The 18,358-nt window shown below is 32.1% G+C and overlaps 1 protein-coding gene across 1 annotated transcript; it reads left to right on the forward strand.

Moving 5' to 3' along the window:
- LOC105155657 (diacylglycerol kinase 3-like) lies at positions 5,972 to 18,132 on the forward strand. The gene is made up of 12 exons (XM_011071566.2): positions 5,972 to 6,571; positions 7,974 to 8,096; positions 8,210 to 8,347; positions 8,427 to 8,512; positions 12,203 to 12,290; positions 13,778 to 13,853; positions 13,935 to 14,017; positions 14,747 to 14,817; positions 15,713 to 15,790; positions 15,989 to 16,076; positions 17,002 to 17,118; positions 17,680 to 18,132. Exons 1-12 carry the CDS (start codon positions 6,224 to 6,226, stop codon positions 17,836 to 17,838), a joined length of 1,455 nt encoding a protein of 484 aa, XP_011069868.1. The 5' UTR covers positions 5,972 to 6,223; the 3' UTR covers positions 17,839 to 18,132.

Here is an 18,358-nt window from a genome sequence, read left to right on the forward strand (position 1 = left end):
TTGTGGGATTGGATTCGTAGCCGTAACGTCATTATACGACGTTCGATTCTTATACCTTACAATTAGGATCATAGTTGTCCATCAAAATAGCGTTATGGGATTCAATTTGCAATCCCGACACCCACGTCATCTAGTTCTTATATTTACAATTGGGATAGAAAGTTCGTGACATTTCATTATAGGATATCTTGATGTGGGATTCGATCCGCCACACCTATGCTCATGTAGGCTAGGTTCGCGAGAGCTCCTAACATCAGGAAGTACTGCAATACTAGCATCATCACTCTTGCAAGAGCGATGTGCGATTAATTTAATTTGCAATATCCAATGCCCACACAAACTGGCTTCATTGTAGATCAAATGTTAGAATACGAAAATCACAACTCGTAAACATGTGATGTTGAGAGATAAATACCTCAAAAGCTAGGTATATGCTGCTCCTCACATGCATCAGCACGTATAAAGATGTATAAGATTAGTTTGATCTTAAAAAATTTAAACGACCTGCAATAAGTTGTTAACAAGTCAATTGGGGGTAAATATGAATTTTCATTTAATTTTTTTTTTTTGGCTAACATCAGTTAATTTGGTGAATTTTTATTAATAATGGGATCTATATATTGGACGAAAACAAACGTTGAGGATACTAAATGTAATTTTTCAAATTACAGAAATTTACGTATAATTACATTAAATTTCAAAAGATGGCACTGTAATTATCCCTTGTTATTAATACTTTCATCATATCTGAGTGTTAGGCTGCATAACATAGCTTGGATTTGATAATGACCTTCCCAGCCTAACCAAGGACATTTTAGTAATTGCGCTCAAGATGAAGCAAACAATTTTGTAGCATGCTCAACTCATATCTCAAATACAAATAGGAAAACTTATTAAAAGACCATAATGCACCTACCCTACCACCCTCTCACTGCAGCATACGGGTCCAAATGGTCATTACGGGTGTGCTTGCAAAGAATAAATTATTAAAAAAGTTATAAATTAAGAAAACCTGTAAGTTGGATGTTTGAATAAATAATTTAATATTTACAATTTATTATTAAGTTGCAAGAGTCGTTAGAAATTTATTTATAGCCTTTATTATAAACTAATTTAATTTAAATAATTCAAAAACATAATTATAAATAACATATAATATTTTTTAATTTATTTTTAAGAATAAATTAATATACATTTATCTAAAACGACTGCAGACACTATCTAGATCAAAAGGTACGCAATTATTTCACCAATTTTGTCACTCATCTCTCTCACACTTAGAGCTTTTAATTTAGGCCGACCTACTTAAAGTTTCATTATACAATCGAATTATGTTGATATATTGAGTCAAATTAAATATAAGTAGTGCTGGTATTTAATTAACTACCCAAATTAAAATAATTCTGTGACAGCCTAAACTTAATAATACTAATCCCTACTAAACTTAGTTGGAATAAAGCTTAGGTATTTAGCATTTATAATTTACTAGTTGTCGTTGCACGCGATTCTCACGAGCATATAAAAAGAACCGTAGTGTGAGATGATCAGAAAAAATAATTATAATCTGGTGGAAAAAATAATTAGAAATAAGATGAGAGAGAAATGTGGAGTAATGGGTAATTATAAAAATATATATAATTAAAAATATTAAAATTACTAATTTAGAAAAATATTTTTAAAGAAAAAAAATAAAATAAAAAATATATTTAAATATTAAAAAATTGGCACTATAGAATATTTTCTTTCATAATAGTATAGATACTATTTGTCAAGAGAGCTTCTAAAGTAACCAATATGGTTGGTAAATGTGGATTACTTAAAGTGTCCCTAATTATATTTATTTGTTCTATAAATAACTATTTTTCCATTAATTAGTTTTATTAATAAGTTTTTTTATTCAAACATAGTTTTCAAGTTAATTTATTTGAATAAATATAATAAATTTTTAACTATTCACACGCATTAAGCTGTACTTAAATCGCTAGTGTATGATGATGGCAATTAATGAGAGATTTTACGCCTAAATGTCTGATTCAGAGTAGGAAATTAATCTTGATTGAGGTTCGTGATGATCAAGCAATTCTCGTCCGTGGGGTCCAATTAGTATGTATCCTCGAGTTGGATGATGGGGTCTGCCTGCAACACAGAGTTATGTTATTTGAGGTGGTTTTCATTACGATGATAAAGTCAGAATCTGTTCAAGATAACAGGGGTCATAGAGTTCGATCTCAACATAAAATGCATCCCTATGCATGAAGCCCTCAACGTATTTATAGGAGCACATATGTCAAAGTCCATGCGGTCCACGTGTCGATCTGGTAACCCTTGGATGGATTGGGAATCCACGGCTAATAATTTAAATTAGGCAATCAAATCGATTGAAAACCCGACACACTCAAACAGATGCATTCTAAAATTTCCATATTTTTCGAGGATAATTTGATTTTAGATCCTATAAAAAAAAAAAAAAACAGATTGAGAAAAACCCTCTGCCGACGCCATTAGGGAAGGTAGATATTACTATAGATGGATGCATGATTCATAAATACATAGACCTGCAATATTAAGTTCACAAGGGGGATGTGGGTGTGGGGTATAATTTATAAGCATCTTCATATATCTATACTTTTATTATTTATTAAATTTGAGAGATTTTGATAGAAACTTATATTGATTAAAATACCGTAAAGTATATTTATTCTTAAACAAAATAATGATTTCTTTTTAAAATTTCCATCATGTACGTATAAAATTCACGAAAATTATTTAGAAAGAAATAGTTTTGATCAGTTATACGTATCTTTTTCTTTTTCATATAATTAAGTAAAATTTAAATTATGCGTACACATTGAGTCTGTTCCAATAACTAATTTTTATAAAGTCCAAGTAGCTGGTAATCCTGCTCCATGGCTATGGTGTTACCGAGCAAAAACCCAACTCACTATAAGGGTGTTGTTGGTCGGACTTATAGATTTTTTGAGAGTTTGTACGACTTATAAAACTATTTGGTAACCTTTTTTTAGGATGTATTTGGATCGATGGATTTAAATTTAATATGATTTGGAGAAAGGATTTCAAATGACCCCATTTGAAAAGAATTTAAAATCCATTCATTTTCATCAAAATATAGTCGAGAATCAGAATGGAACGATTTAAAATCATTCAAATTTAGAATTATGTAAACATGTTTAAAGTGTTCGTTATTAAGTATTTGAAATTCATGATTTCAAATACTTCAATCCAAATGCAACCTTAACGAACTTATAATAAAATCTCAAAATAATATATTTAGGATCTTATAAACTTTTTTAAAAAAATAAACTCAACCCAGTTTTATTTTTTTAATAAAATCTTATAATGTTGTGTTTGGATTGATGGATTTTTGGATCAAAGGATTTTATTCATAATAACAAATCCATCAAACTTGTTTGGGTAAATTCATACAACAAAAGATTTCAAATCCTTGAACTTTTATTTTGAACAACGTTTTGTGGCATTATGAAGAGTTTGGAATCCATTTGTATTTATTACAACATAGTTCCAAATTCGAGCGGAAGGATTTGAAATTCATCTGTATTTATCATAACATAGTTCCAAATTCGAACACAAGGATTTGAAATCCTTAAACTTTTGAATGATCCAAATGTGCGGATTGATGGATTTCGATTTGAAGGAAGGATTTGGAGAAAAGATTTCAAATGACCCCATTTAAAAAGAATCTCATATTAATCAAAACTTAGTTTAGAATTAAAATGGAAGGATTTAAAATTCTTTACATTTAGAATTATCCAAACAAATTCAAAAATTTATTAGGAAGGATTTGATGCAACCTCAAAGAATTTGCTATTAAGGATTCGAAATTCGTGGTTTCAAATCTTTCGATCAAATGTAGCCTAAAGTTATTTAAAATGCTTATTTCAAATCCTCCCGTCAAATCCAAATCCTGTCATTCATATGCAATTTTAAATTATTGAACGAATATATCCAAACTATAAAAAAAAAAAAAAGAAATAAACAAGAAACTACTGTAGTAATAAGCACCTATATTCATGAAACTGATACTCATAAATTTTTTTAGAGTAAATTACAACGACTTCATCTATAGTTTGGCATAATTATGAATACTCTCTCGTTGTTTGAAAAATTACAAGTACCCCCTTGATGTTTGATGAAATAATGTAATCCTTGAATGTAGGTATGAAATTGTCAACTTTAATTTATCTTTATTATATATATTTTTAAAAAAAATTAAAATTTTGTAAAAATTTGGACGAGTGAATGAAAAAATATGAAAAATTATAAAAAAAATTATCCATATAATCCACAAAAGGAAATAAAAAATATTAAAAAATAAAATAAATTTATAATTTTTAGTCCACCAGCGCATTTTTGTCAGTTTACCATAAAAATGAACGAAAACTTAATAAACACTAACAGATTGGACTAACTGTTAGACAACCGTTAAAATTAGAGAGAGTTGATAATTTTTAAAACAATAAAAAATATATTCATAATTATATCAATTTTTTTTAAAAAAAAAAGTCCTTTTGCAACTTATTTTTTCTTTCATGAAACCTCGACCGTAGATTGTATCGATATTTGAAAGTCAATGGTCTAATTTCATAGAAGTTAATCAGAAACTACAATAATCGAAAAACTCATCCATCCATCCACACCAAAAATTCCAAAATCGTCAGCTAGTTCAAGTCAATGCTTTCATCTAGAAACACGCCAATTTTCCAGTGAACAAGAAACTTCTCCTTTCCAAAACCAATTTTGACCATTCCCAGCAATCCTCACCCTCCATATTTTGTATACCATAATTTCCACGCCTTTGATTTAGTTATATTTTTTATAATATAAAACTAATAAAATATTATTCTTTTTATTTAATAAATCGATTACAACCACTGCTGTTAAGTACCTATATTCGATCAAGCGCTAATCACATCAATATCATATAAAGTATTTTGTCAATTAAATTTGACGTTGTTGACTTATAATTTAATTATATAATAATACATATACAAGTTGGTGAGGAGACATTTGTGTAGGCCTTTTTTGTCTTTATTTTCCAGATGTCCCATAGAAAATCAAAACATTTTTAAATGTTTGTCTATATTTCTATAAAAGACACTGTTGGGCTATTTTAATTTATCTTACATTATTATTAATATAAGATGGAAAACTCAAACATATTAGAAACACTAAAAAACGCATACATAAATTTGGTACTTTTTATTTATAAAAGAAGTGCACAATTAAGAATTTTTTCTTTTTCTTTTGATAGTATACGATTCATTACATTATTTAATATATTCAAATTCGAAAAATAATTAAGTAAATCAATAATTCGAATCACGAATACGTGCAAATCAGACACAAAAATTAAAAAGAAATTCTTATAATAATAAATATACATCCGTATTCGTGGGATCGAATCACAACCCTTTGATCATAATATTAACCTTTTCAATCGAGTAAGATCTCATCAGCTAAAAATCTTATGCTGATGTGGTTATGACTTTGATGAAGGGATGAGATGGGAATTTATCATATTAGGATTTAGGGAGAGATTTTTGAGAGAGAGTGTATAATGTATTGTTGTCAAATCAATCAGAAATAACTTGATATAAGAAATAATATTTTGAGTATTTATAGTATGGTGTATTTTTAATTTATTGTATAGTTTATATATATAAAATTAGTTTTTTCCTCATGTAAATAAATGTGTATTACCAACATATACATCATATGCGTATGGTAAGACTGAAATATCATAATTTTATAATTAGTCAAAAATTTTATTTATTTTTTTCTTTAATTATTAATCATATTTAATTAGTATAAGGTAAAATTTACATTAATTATCCTTTATTTCTTTCCCCATAAAAAAAAGAAAAGAAAAAATCCCATCAATTTAATGCAAAATTGATTTCATAAGTTTCGAATATGATCCGAAACCGTGTTTGTGTTCCGCGTTTACCTTTAAAGCAGCACACAGTTAAGAAAACGGGAAACAGAATAGAAAAGCGAAGAAAGCGCAAAACAGCGAAAGGGCATTGAAATCCCAACGACCGGTTAAACAGTTGAGCACGTGGTGGCATTTGCGGAATTCCATTGAACCAAACCCCCCAATCTCATAAAACTCCCCCACACACATCACCGGATAAGTACTTCTCCGACGCCGCCGCTGGAAGGGTAACCGGAGATTCATCGAGTGATGATGGACGCACCTGTCACGCCGACGAGGAGTTCCGCCTCCGGTCGCTCGTCAGTGATCGACTCCTTGCGCGGTTGCACGCTGTCCGGCGTGCGTGTCCACAAGGAGGAACTGCGAAGGAAGATCACGTTTCCTGAGTACCTCAGGCTGGCCATGAGGGAGGCGATCAGAGCGAAGGACGTCGGCGCCGCCGCCGTGGCTCAGTACTTTGAGGCGGCTCATGCGGAAGGAGCGGAGCAGGTGGAGCCTGCTGAGTGGCCTATGGTAGTTTTTATCAATTCGAAGAGTGGTGGGAGGCATGGGCCCGAACTCAAGGCTCGGCTCCAGGAACTCATGGGTGAAGAACAGGTAATCTAGACGCATATTCGTGCGGATGCGTGCGCTGTACGCTCGCGTGCGGATACGTACTATTGTATGTATCTTTGCCGTATGTATTAGTCGTTTGGTCTTGTACAAAACTCTGTGCTAATTGCTAGTTTAAGTCCCTTTTTTTTTAATTTTCTTTTGTGTCTTTTCTTTTTCCGATGAGTGCGTGACACACCATTTCAGGGGCCTTAGGGGTAAATTTCTCAAAAAAAAGAAAATCTTTACCTCTTTTCTCACTCAAAACGACAACATTAGTGCTTCGGTAACTGAAAGATTATAGTTCTGGTGGTTTCCGATGATATAAAATTGGTCGGAAGAAAGAGCCCGTTCTTGGCTACTGAAAAAATCAAGTATATCTTGCCATTTTCCTACTTCAAAAAATAATAGAGTGCTTAAAAAAATTATTCGGGGAAAAAAATATTGAGGGAGCAAAGTGCCGAAAACGTCCGTTCTTACTTTGGTGATGAATCTCTCTCTCTCTCTAATCAAATTGGAGGCATCAACGTGCCAGGATTAGCATTTTTTGTTAACAAAGTGCCAAATTAATTTTTGTGTTTGGATAGGGAAATATCATTTCAATTTGAAGTTTAGTTTCACCTACCTCTTACATGCGATTTTGGATATTTTGCATATCCTGGTGGGCGGTGAGAGCGAGATCAAAATAGTTGTGAAACTTCTTTTTCCATTTGTTCTCATTTTCTGTAACTTAATTCTAAATGTATTTATTTTTTTATTTAACTTTTTGAGGGATAAGATCTGTTAGCTGCAATGCATTGCACCGTCTCCTATGCTTCTCAACCTCTATTTTTGAGGTATTGGCTTTATATTAGTTATGTGTTGGTATTACCATGATATAAGTCTTTAAGTTTTATGGAAGTGATTTCAGGGTTTAAATATTAGTAGTTCAACTAAGGCTGAACAATATGCTATACTGCCCTGGGGATTTTAGCTGGAATTCCATAATCATTGATGTGGTGCTACTTAAAGATAGCTGTAATATGAAGAGCTTACAGGCATGACCTAAAAGTGCTTTAGTCGTAAAACTTTGTCAATAGTCCTTGTACTAATGACATGTCAACTTGAATATTGTTATAAGTTCAATAACGAACAACTTAGTTGATCGTTTTAAAACATACTTAAATAACCTGTACTAAACAGTATAATATATATTACGGTCGAACTGTCATTATATCAATGCTCGTAAAGGATCAGTATAGTAAGCTGGTGAAATGCAGGATTCTCGATAGAGGGAGTACAATTCTTTTTTTTTTTTGGTTTAATATATATTCTCCTGTTTGTGTTTTGCAAAAAGTGTGGTTGAGTGATTGCTGCATATATTGTTGGTTTTAAATTGTCTTTCTTGTTTTATGTTAAATGCTATCAGGTTTTTGACCTTTCGGCTGTGAAGCCTCATGAATTTGTTCAATATGGATTGTCTTGCCTGGAGAAGTTTGCTAGTCTTGGAGACAACTGCGCAAAAGCGACTCGTGAAAAACTTAGGATTGTGGTACACATCTTATAATGACTGTTTACCATTTCCCATTCCAAACACATTCTTGTGAATCTTCGTTCTTATGGTGAATTTGTTTGGAAAACATTAATGTGTCTAGTCTTTGACAGGTAGCCGGAGGTGATGGTACTGTTGGGTGGGTCCTTGGGTGTCTTGGAGAACTTAACAAACAGGACAGGCTGCCAGTTCCTCCAACTGGAATTATCCCCCTTGGTACAGGAAATGACTTGTCAAGGAGTTTTGGTTGGGTAATTTTTTCATCTCCATCAACTTGGCATCTCGTTCCTGTCTAGCCAGTTTTACAGATTTTTCAAATGTCCTTTGCAGGGTGGTTCATTCCCTTTTAATTGGAGATCAGCCATAAAAAGAACTCTTGAGAAGGTCGCCTGTGGTACTACTGCTCATCTGGATAGGTGACATCTTTAGTTTCTAACCTTGAATGATCTTTCATATAATTCTAATGTTATTATTGTTACTTTGGTTAACATATGGGTTTCCTGAAAAGGATATATATATATATATATATGCATATATATATATATTAGGAACATATATATATATTAGGAAGTATCATGTGCAATGCATGTGTAAAAACAGACTTTTAGATATGAATGTAGAATTTATTAGTTATTAAAGAATTAAACTCATAATTTTATTAATATTTCTATTATTGAATCATTAGTATATAATTATATTTTCAAAAAACTTGATAATGATTATTTTAATCGATGAGAAAACCATTTAATTTGTTATTTGTAACTCATTCTAAATTTAATTGATATATTAAATAAAAGATTTATTTCTTAAAATTGAATGTTTGCATTTCGTATTTAATAATGATTATTTTTAATGATTGTGTATTAGAAAAAATAAATACAAAAGTAAACTATAATCCAATATTAAAAAATTAACGAAGTCTCATAACTTTGAACTTTTTATAAGAAATTCCAGTTTAGTAGAATTGATCATGTTTTATTTTAAATGTCTATTTTTTTTATTTTATTTGTTATATTATTTTTGTGAAATATTATTTTTTTTATTTTACTATCATATCCTGAATTCTCTTTCTTATTATTGATTTGAAATGATTTTAAACTTATCATTTATTGAATATTCTTTTTATAAAAAATTAATGTAATAGACATATCCATATTAATTTGCATTGAAATGTCCAATAATTACTCTAATTATATTTTACTATCAATTCTTAGAGTTTGTCAAAATATTGTTTACATTCTTCATTAATTTCTAAATTTAAAATATTATTGGATAAAATATTATTCTTTGCATTGTTAACTTCATATTTTCAGTATGATTTCTTGATCTATTAATTCATATAAATTTAATTGGTATTATATATTTCTAAATCAATAGTATTTCATGTTTTTAAAACTTAATCTTTTATGTGCATATAAGATTATTTAATATTGAAAATTATATAATGAGATATTTCATACTTAATTTAAACTTAATATATAAAAATTAGTGCTTCTTATAATTAATACTTCATTTACTTTTGTTTATCATGAGATCCTACAATTGTATCCACTACTCTTTAAATTCTAACGTGTATACTCTTTTTCAACTTCATTAGTTTTTAGCGCATTCTTATATCCAATATTATTCTTTCGGGCAGGTGCTCACATGGTGTGTTTGGTTTCGAATTGCAAATTTGTATTTCGTACTCTTTAGTATGACCTCATAATACCTTATTTATTTTGATCAAATTGTTTTCATTTTTTCTTTTAAATAGCATATATTGTCATTGCAATTTAAACCCAAATTGCATTTATTGTATTATTTTACCTCCATTATGTTATATATGAAGGAAAAAAGAGTAAAAGTACAATCTAAAAAGAATTATCTGATACTAATGTTAAAAATAAAATCAATTAGTCTGAAGTCACTCACTTTAAAATTTTCATCAAAATTCTATAATAACATTGATGATTTTTATTTGGAATTTTCTAATATTTTATTCTTTATTATGCTTTTATGATGGAAGTTTGGATTAACATATATTTATATCTTACTCGCATGCTAGTCATTTTAAATTTTACACTGCCCAGGTAAATCAACTTTTTTAAAATTATATTTAAAATTGTTCCTAGCAAATTAACGTTAAATTTTATTTGCTTATTTATATTTTAGAATATATTATTCATTCTCTAAGTAATCTAGACAAATTAGAAATACCAAATACTTTTATGCTTTTAGCTCATTTCCTAACTTGGATTGTTGACTACAATCTTGTTGGAAAGTCATAGCTCCCACAGGCTATTCTACTGCTGCTTTTGGCCAATATTGCGGTTGAATGAAATTTCAGTTTTCCATTATTAAAAAAAAAAAAAAAATACTTTTATACTTTGACAGAATTGGGTTCTTGTAACTAATTCTCATTTAGAGATAATTACATTTACACTTTGTATCCATGTCTTTTGGATAATTACATATACACCATAGAAACGTCAACATTATTTACACAAAGCACCACTGCATTTGGGAAACTACACATACACCTCTAAAAAATATCAACATTATTAGACAACTACCCCTATTCTTTGGATGTTAGGGGTGGTTTATATAATTATACAAAAGGCAAGGGTGGTTTATGTAAACACACTATAAATCAGACAGTGTAAATGTAATTATCCCTCTAATTTATTATTAAAAAGAGAACTATAGTAAGGATACAAATGTCTTCTATAGTAATAAGCCCCTCAAGAAATTCTCACTATTATATATTTAATCATAAGTTGCATTTAGTATTATTATTTTATCTCCGGTATACTATGGTAAAAATCAAAAGTACATGACCTGTAATCTCAAAACAATTTTCTACTACTAGTATTAAACTTGAAGTCAATTAGTAAGAATTCACCAATGTTAAATTTTTCAAAAGCATTTCTAATTTAATAAGATTGATAATTTTTATTTAAAATTTCATGATATTTGTTCTTTTATATATATGTAAATATATATATATATGTAGTTTTTGAAGTTTATTGTTTTATTTATTATTCCAATGCTATTCATTTTAAGTGACACTGTGTCCTAGTAAAATAATATTCTTAAAGTATTTAAAATATTTTCTAACAAATTAATTGCATAGACATATTATTAGCCTATATTTTTAGTAGGATATATTTATCATTGCCTAAGTAGTTTAGAGGTATTAAAACTCTTAAATAGTCTTCTTGTAATAGAATTTTATGCTTTTATAAGTAGTTTTTATTTATTATTATAAAGGTTATTTAAGTAAGGATATGAATGCCTTTTCACAATGAAGAACAAACACGAAAGATTCATACTTTTATATTTAGTATATATATATACACATACGAGGAGAAAGAGAGAGCAGGTGGTACATCTTTAGTTTGTTACCTTGAATGATCTTTGGTATCATAGTGATGGTACTGCTGTGACTTTCACTAAGTATGGGGCTGTTGAGAAGAAAATATATATTTGATGAATTCCATGAAGTTGAGTTGCTATGCCTTTTTGTGCTGTGATTTTGTGTTTAGTGGGAAGATGCAAGGATTCACGTTTTCCTTCTATTTTTCTAAAATAACGCTGGAAGGTAGGCAGAAGTTGTAATTTGTTTCTGGGAAGTGATGAGTCAAATTCGGTTTGCTTGATAACATTACCATACTCTGTATAAGTCCAAATTGCAAAAGCATTTAAGAGCTTTGATCCACCTGGTTAGGAGAGTAGGATATGCATTTTCTGATAAGATTACTTACCCTGGGTAAATCCAAATTTCAAAAGAATTTCAAGCCTGCAAGTTGAAATTGCATGATCCACTTGGTTGCAATGTAGTGTGGCATTGTAAATTCTTTGGGTTTAAAAGAGTTAGTCACCTGCTATTTATTCATTGATATTAATTATATAATAATGATAATCTGTGTGCTTGGTTTTATATCTGAAGATGTGGAGTTCTGATGTTCCTTGAAGTAAAAGATAGCTTAAACATTGCATGATGTCTATAATATGCCAACTCTGGCACATGTACTTGCACAAGTTTTCAGCCACCAGTAATTAGAAAGTGTATTTAATCTGTCCAGGGGGACCTGTTTATTTTTTCTAATGTCTTTTGTCTGCAGTTGGCAGGTTTTAATATCTATGCCGGCAGGTGAGGAGTTGGAGACACCTTATTCTCTGAAGGCAATAGAAGAAACACCTCTCGATCAGGTTTGTGGATGAAGTTAGCTTTGGTTTTTTGAGTTTTCATTTCATTCATTTTTGTTAATCTTTTTCATGGTTCGTCATTGTTTAATTCTTACTTAGTTTGCAAGTGCTAGTTGTTAACACACGATAAAAGAGTTAATTTCTCGGTGATGAATGAATAGATAAGTGGCAGTGGTTCTAACTCTTATGTATACTAACACTCTGTTCTAACTTTTATGTATACCAACACTCTGTGCTTGTTTTTCTTATAACCTCCAGCTTTAGGAGCATGCAAGATACAATATCTCGTTCAAAGTCCTCTAGGGGGTACCCCAATAGCTTAGGGCCCAACATTTCATAGTTGAGGTGTTGGGTTTGGAACCTATTGGCCCGTGTGCGATTGGCTGCGTGTGTCGGTCAAAGGAAAAGTAAACTTTTAAGGGTGAAATGAACTTTTGAGAGTTCATACTAATGCCAAAAACTTCAAATAAGAGCGATATATCAAAGTTTATGAGCTTATGGGATCTTGAAGTTTTCATAAAAGTTAGCTCCCTTGATACTCAAATTCTTCTTGGTCTTGAAGACCCTCATTTTCTTTCTCCGTGCAACAATCTTCGAGCACCTAAATTCTATCAAGATGGTCCTGAGCTTAGGACAACTGTTCCAGATAGTTGCTATTCCAAATTGAAGGTCTCATAACCAAACTATGCTCCATCTGTTAATCTTTATCAAATTCCCATTCTATTTATTATGTTTTCATATTATGCATTTGGATGGTTACTATTTGCAGCTTTAATTTGTCTCTGTCATCTGCTCCTTATCCTTATTGTTATAACTTGCTCTCTAGTCCTAAGGATTGATTTCATGTCATGTACAGCTTACTCCGCTTTTCTTTGTGTCCTACAGATTTATGAGGAACTCCTATGTTTGCTTACACTTATAGTTAGTGAGAAGATATAAGAGTATCTGAGATCTATTTCTTTTTCTTTTTCTGTCTTGTTTCTGGATTTAAAGTGCAAGGACACTAAAGATTGGGCACTTGTATTATGAAAATATATCTTGATTTATTCATCTCAAGGTTCTAGAGAAGATTGTAGAGTATTGAAATCAGAAACATTAGAGCGGACTTCCCCCCGCTTTGAAATTGCTGGTTTTGTTTATTCTTTTCCTATTGATGTGTTTCCAGTGAATCATCGGCTTTGGTGATAAATCCCAAAAGACAAAGTTATGACAGGTCATCCAAGCGTTTTTGCTCAAATTAGACTAATTCATGCATATAAGTGCATGAGCAACTTAGTTGTCACGATATATGAGAACCATGTGTATTTGCTGCTAGTCATAGAGTTAAAGACATCATTGTTCTTTAAGCATGGCTCTAATCCATGAACGATGTAAGTGAGATTACAATTATTGTGTTCATCAATTTGCTGATCGAAGGGAATAACCTTGTCTCTATTTCTTGGTTGTGTTTCCTGGTGTTTGCTAGTATAAGCCTCTTCTTGATTGTGCAGGAACTGGCTGTTGAGGGGGACATCCCAGAGAAGGTTGACTGCTATCAAGGAGTCTTTTATAATTATTTCAGCATAGGTATGCAATTTGGTTTTCAGTGTTTTTCTCTGTATGTTTATGTTCTTTTGGTTGAAAAAATCACTGTTTATTTGGATGAAGGAATGGATGCCCAAGTTGCTTATGGGTTCCACAATTTACGCAATGAAAAACCATACCTCGCTCAAGGCCCAATCTCAAACAAGGTGAAAATTGTTCTTCTAAACTTCTAGACTAATTCCCCCTTGGATTGGTTGCAGAAGTGATCTCACCTCCCAGGATGTAGAATTCTGATACTCTCGACTGTATGATATATGAAACTTAAATATCTCACCAACAAGATCCTGATCTGCGGATAGGATGTTTATTTTTCCTTCAATCTTTCCTTTTAAATGCGTCCTTACGCTTTCACTTGATGAAGCACTGGGACTTCCTTAATAAATTAATGCTGTACAGTTGTGCTGTATCTCATTCTGCTGAAGTTTTATTTGAGGCTTGGGCCATTAGGTACTCCAACAGGGTTGTGAGCTATGAGTCAAAAGGTCTTGGTACCTGTCATTCTTCACATTCTGGAATAGGTGAAATGATGAATAAAAGAGCAAGAAAGTTGGAATCTGCCTTGGGAATTGCAAGCTTAATGAGTGTCTTCCTTAGTGAAGTTACTATTTTAGTTCACCACTTACATGGAATCATCAGTAGACGAGTTCACAAATATTAAAATTTATCTTTGGAGGTTTACTAGATTTTCATCTAGTTTTACTCTTAATATGATCCATATGTGGGTGTCATCTTGGTGCTTCTTATCGCAATTATTTCTTAATTAATTAATTTTGCACAGAAGTCCGATACCTTCTTTTAAGTTAAATGTGATTTCCTTTTCCAGATAGATAACTTTCACTCACACGAAACTCTTAAGTTTTGTTTCTTGCATGCAGTTGATCTATTCTGGATACAGTTGCACGCAAGGGTGGTTCTTCACGCCATGCAGCAGTGATCCAGGTTTAAGGTCAGATTTTTGTCTCAATTCTTGAAAATGGGAATTGAATTATCCTATTCCAAAATGTGCCCCTAGTTAAATATGGCCTGGACATGTCATAGTCTATCATCAGCGAAATCTTGGTTTATGGTATTTGCTTGTTAAACTCTTTCTCAGTGGAGATTCCAGCACTACATAAACATCTAATTTTTATCATGTTTTAACAAGTTAACTCTTGTCGTTCTTTTCTCAACCTTTTTTTTTTCTTCAAACCACTTGACAAGTTGAATGAATTTCCTAGAATTGTACTCCCATTTGGAGATGCTTGTTATAGTTTCACATTTTGGCACCATTCTGTTTGACCTTTACCTTATGGGTTATTACTAACTAGAATCTCATTTCTTTTTATTTATTTACTTAAAAAGAGTATTTAACCCATTGGTCAAGTTATCAATTGTTTCATAATACCTTTTTCGGTTTTTCCTTCTCCCAGTTATTGATGGGAATATTTCAATTTTAATCTCATGGTGGAGGATCACAATTGAGCCATTGTGTTTAGTCCTTGAATCTTGATCTATGACTTGGAGCATGCCTTGGTCTTCTTGTTCACATTAACTTAATCTGAACTGTTTCTCCCTCTATTATGATATAACCAAGTTTTTCACTTGGTTAACTAAGTTACTATGTCGATAGGGCAGGGGAATTTTTCTGGATCCCTGTTCTTCTGGTTAACTATTTAAATTCCATGAATGAGAATAGGATACTACAAGTATCTGAATATGCTTATTATGTCTGTTAATGTTCCAAGGACTTGTTGCTTATATTCTGTTATTCTATTTTGCTGCACATCTTCATTGCTTCGACTCATAACCATTCTGCATGAACCACTATCTGTTGAAATCTATATATTCATATTGTTCTACAGGTCCTTGAGGAACATCTTGAGGATATACATTAAGAAGGTTAATCATTCAAAGTGGGAGCAAATCCCTGTGCCGTCAAGGTTGATATTTTTTTGCAAGACCATATTCTTGTATCTAGCTTTATATATTTTACTCTCACAAGTTAACTTGAATAATCATTATCTGAATGCTTGCGGTTACTCCTTCATTTTTATGTGCTTTTCTATTTTCTTTAGTTTTGCTAGATTGGTTTTGATACATTTTGCTTTTATTTACCTGAATTACATTGACTTCTCCAGTGTGAGATCTATTGTTGCTCTTAATCTTCCTAGCTATGGAAGTGGAAGAAATCCGTGGGGCAATTTGAAGCCTGATTATCTTGAGAAGGTACAGAGAACACACACCTTACTACTTGAACATGTAACATGATATGACTGCATATTATGACCCTCTCTTATTTTGATGCAAAGAATTTTATTACATATATGAGGACATACATTATATTTTATTCAGGTGGATGAGTTATTGGTTCACCTGGTTGATTTCAGGAATATTTTCTCTACTTAGTTTACTGTTTATCATCTAGCTTGTGTGCTTCCTTTCTCTCAAATCCCAACTATTTTTGAATCTCTGATAATGTGTCTCCATTCTATTTCTGCTGTGATGAGTTTGGCTGTTTTTCCCTGCTGCCTTACCGCAAAGTGCGTTGCGTGGTTTTCATTTCCCTTCAAAGGGAAGTTATTAACGTGCCCTTTTGGGTGTCACATGCCTTGTTTTTTCAATGTTAAAGCATATCGCTTGACTGCTTCGCTTCCGAAAGAGTATTTGTGAATAGGTACCAAGATCATAACTTGAGAACAGAAATGAAACCCCTGGACTGAAATTATGATAAGTGGTTGCAGTATTTGATTGGAAAAAGCAGTATTTACTCTGTTCTTTCATGAAATAAGAGGTTGAGATTGTTTACAGTCATACGGATTTTACCCTCCTATCTTGTGCATCTCTACTTGTTATGTGCTTGTTTGGTGCCTATATATCAACTAAACTCTATCGCAATGTCTAAAGCAGTTGTAGAACTTAGGGTGAAGGGGGGTAGATTGCATCACTTTTTAGTGTCGCGGGGCGTAAATTGCACTTTGTTTTTTCACAGGGTTTTTTTTGCACTTTTTTATTAACACGGGTAAATTGTATTTAACCCGTAGAACTTATGTCTAGATTAATATTGTACTGTTGATTCATCCTCACACTTTGAAAGATTCTGTTGACAGCGCATAAGCTGATGAAAGTTTCTTTTGTTCATTTCCTTCTCCAGAGAGGATTTGTTGAAGCCCATGCAGATGATGGTTGTCTGGAAGTCTTTGGTTTCAAACAAGGTTGGCATGCTTCAATGGTTATGGTTGAACTGATATCTGCAAAACACATAGCCCAGGTACTGGAATCAATTCGAACTATTTTATGTAGCTTAAACAAAATTTTTAGTACCTATGTAATCATGGTGATTGCGGAAAAAATCTTATCCACTTATGAGTAAAAGATGATGAGTAAGTGATTATTTTCATTTCGGTGCCACTTCTCAAGCAAATGGCTGGAGGACTTGAGGATAAGTTCTGTGCTGCATCCTAGAAGTTGGATTTGCCAAAACATTATAGAATGTAGTCCTTACGTGAGGTGGTTGTTGCATGACCTTTGGTTATTTTTATATTTCCATATTTTGCATTATTGCAAGAAGAATACGGGCTAATAAACCTCAAAATGACTTGCGCTGGTCTATTGTTGCCAAATGCTGTGATATGGCAGCTGGAGCATGAATGCAAATACAATTTCTGTAAAGCAGCTTATCCCCTCATCTTTTGGTCTTTATTTCTCTAGTACCGAAATTCAGATAGTTGGTCTTTCCACATATGTTAAACAGTCAATTTATGGTTGGCTTTACTGGTTCATGACACTCTTTTACTTCTGATATTCAATCAAACGAACTATGCTACTGTAGGCTTCAGCTATCCGGTTTGAGCTTAGAGGAGGAGAATGGAAAGAGGCATACATGCAAATGGATGGTGAACCATGGAGACAGCGCATGGACAAGGAGTACTCAACGTTTGTGGAAATTAAGAAAGTACCACATCAGTCCATTATGGTCAGGGCACAATAGTTTCGGCTAACCTTATGTAAAGCATCTTCTTCATGAGGGGGCTTCTTTCAAATTATTCATCTTCTCAGCATCAGGTTGACGTACATATCTCTGCCTAACTATGTATATAATCCATTCTTTATGCGACATATCTTAGCTGACTCCAAATTGGTGCCAGATTATGTGATGTCGGTATTGTTTGTGCCATTTTACAAAAAATGTATTGTTCGGCGGAGTGAGTTCTAAATGAATTGGTTGCTTGTTACAGTCGATAAATGAAAATTACTTGGTACAAGTGATCATTTTTGGCTGGCTTATGGAGAGTAGTTATGTTGCTTGGGCTCTAACCTTGCTCTCTCTCTCTCTCTCTCTCTCTCTCTCTCTCATCCAGACTGCAAAATTAGAGTGCTCTTTATGCAGATTAGCTTGGTGATAGAGGTATGTATCTGTTTTCTGCAAATATGATTAACTGTATCAATATAGTGTCTGCTTAACTATATATTAGTGAAACAATGGCTGCATCAAACAACTTCCAGGCATA

The sequence above is a fragment of the Sesamum indicum genome, linkage group LG2 (genome assembly GCF_000512975.1).
Source record: "Sesamum indicum cultivar Zhongzhi No. 13 linkage group LG2, S_indicum_v1.0, whole genome shotgun sequence".
Taxonomy (NCBI): Eukaryota; Viridiplantae; Streptophyta; class Magnoliopsida; order Lamiales; family Pedaliaceae; genus Sesamum; species Sesamum indicum.

What these genes read in the sequence shown, in the direction of transcription:
- LOC105155657 (XM_011071566.2), top strand. Translation starts at nt 6,224, where the DNA reads ATGATGGACGCACCTGTCACGCCGACGAGGAGTTCCGCCTCCGGTCGC. An exon ending in TGTCAAGGAGTTTTGGTTGG is followed by an intron (nt 8,348 to 8,426) that starts GTAATTTTTTCA and finishes TGTCCTTTGCAG; the next exon opens with GGTGGTTCATTCCCTTTTAA. An exon ending in AAGAAACACCTCTCGATCAG is followed by an intron (nt 12,291 to 13,777) that starts GTTTGTGGATGA and finishes TTGATTGTGCAG; the next exon opens with GAACTGGCTGTTGAGGGGGA.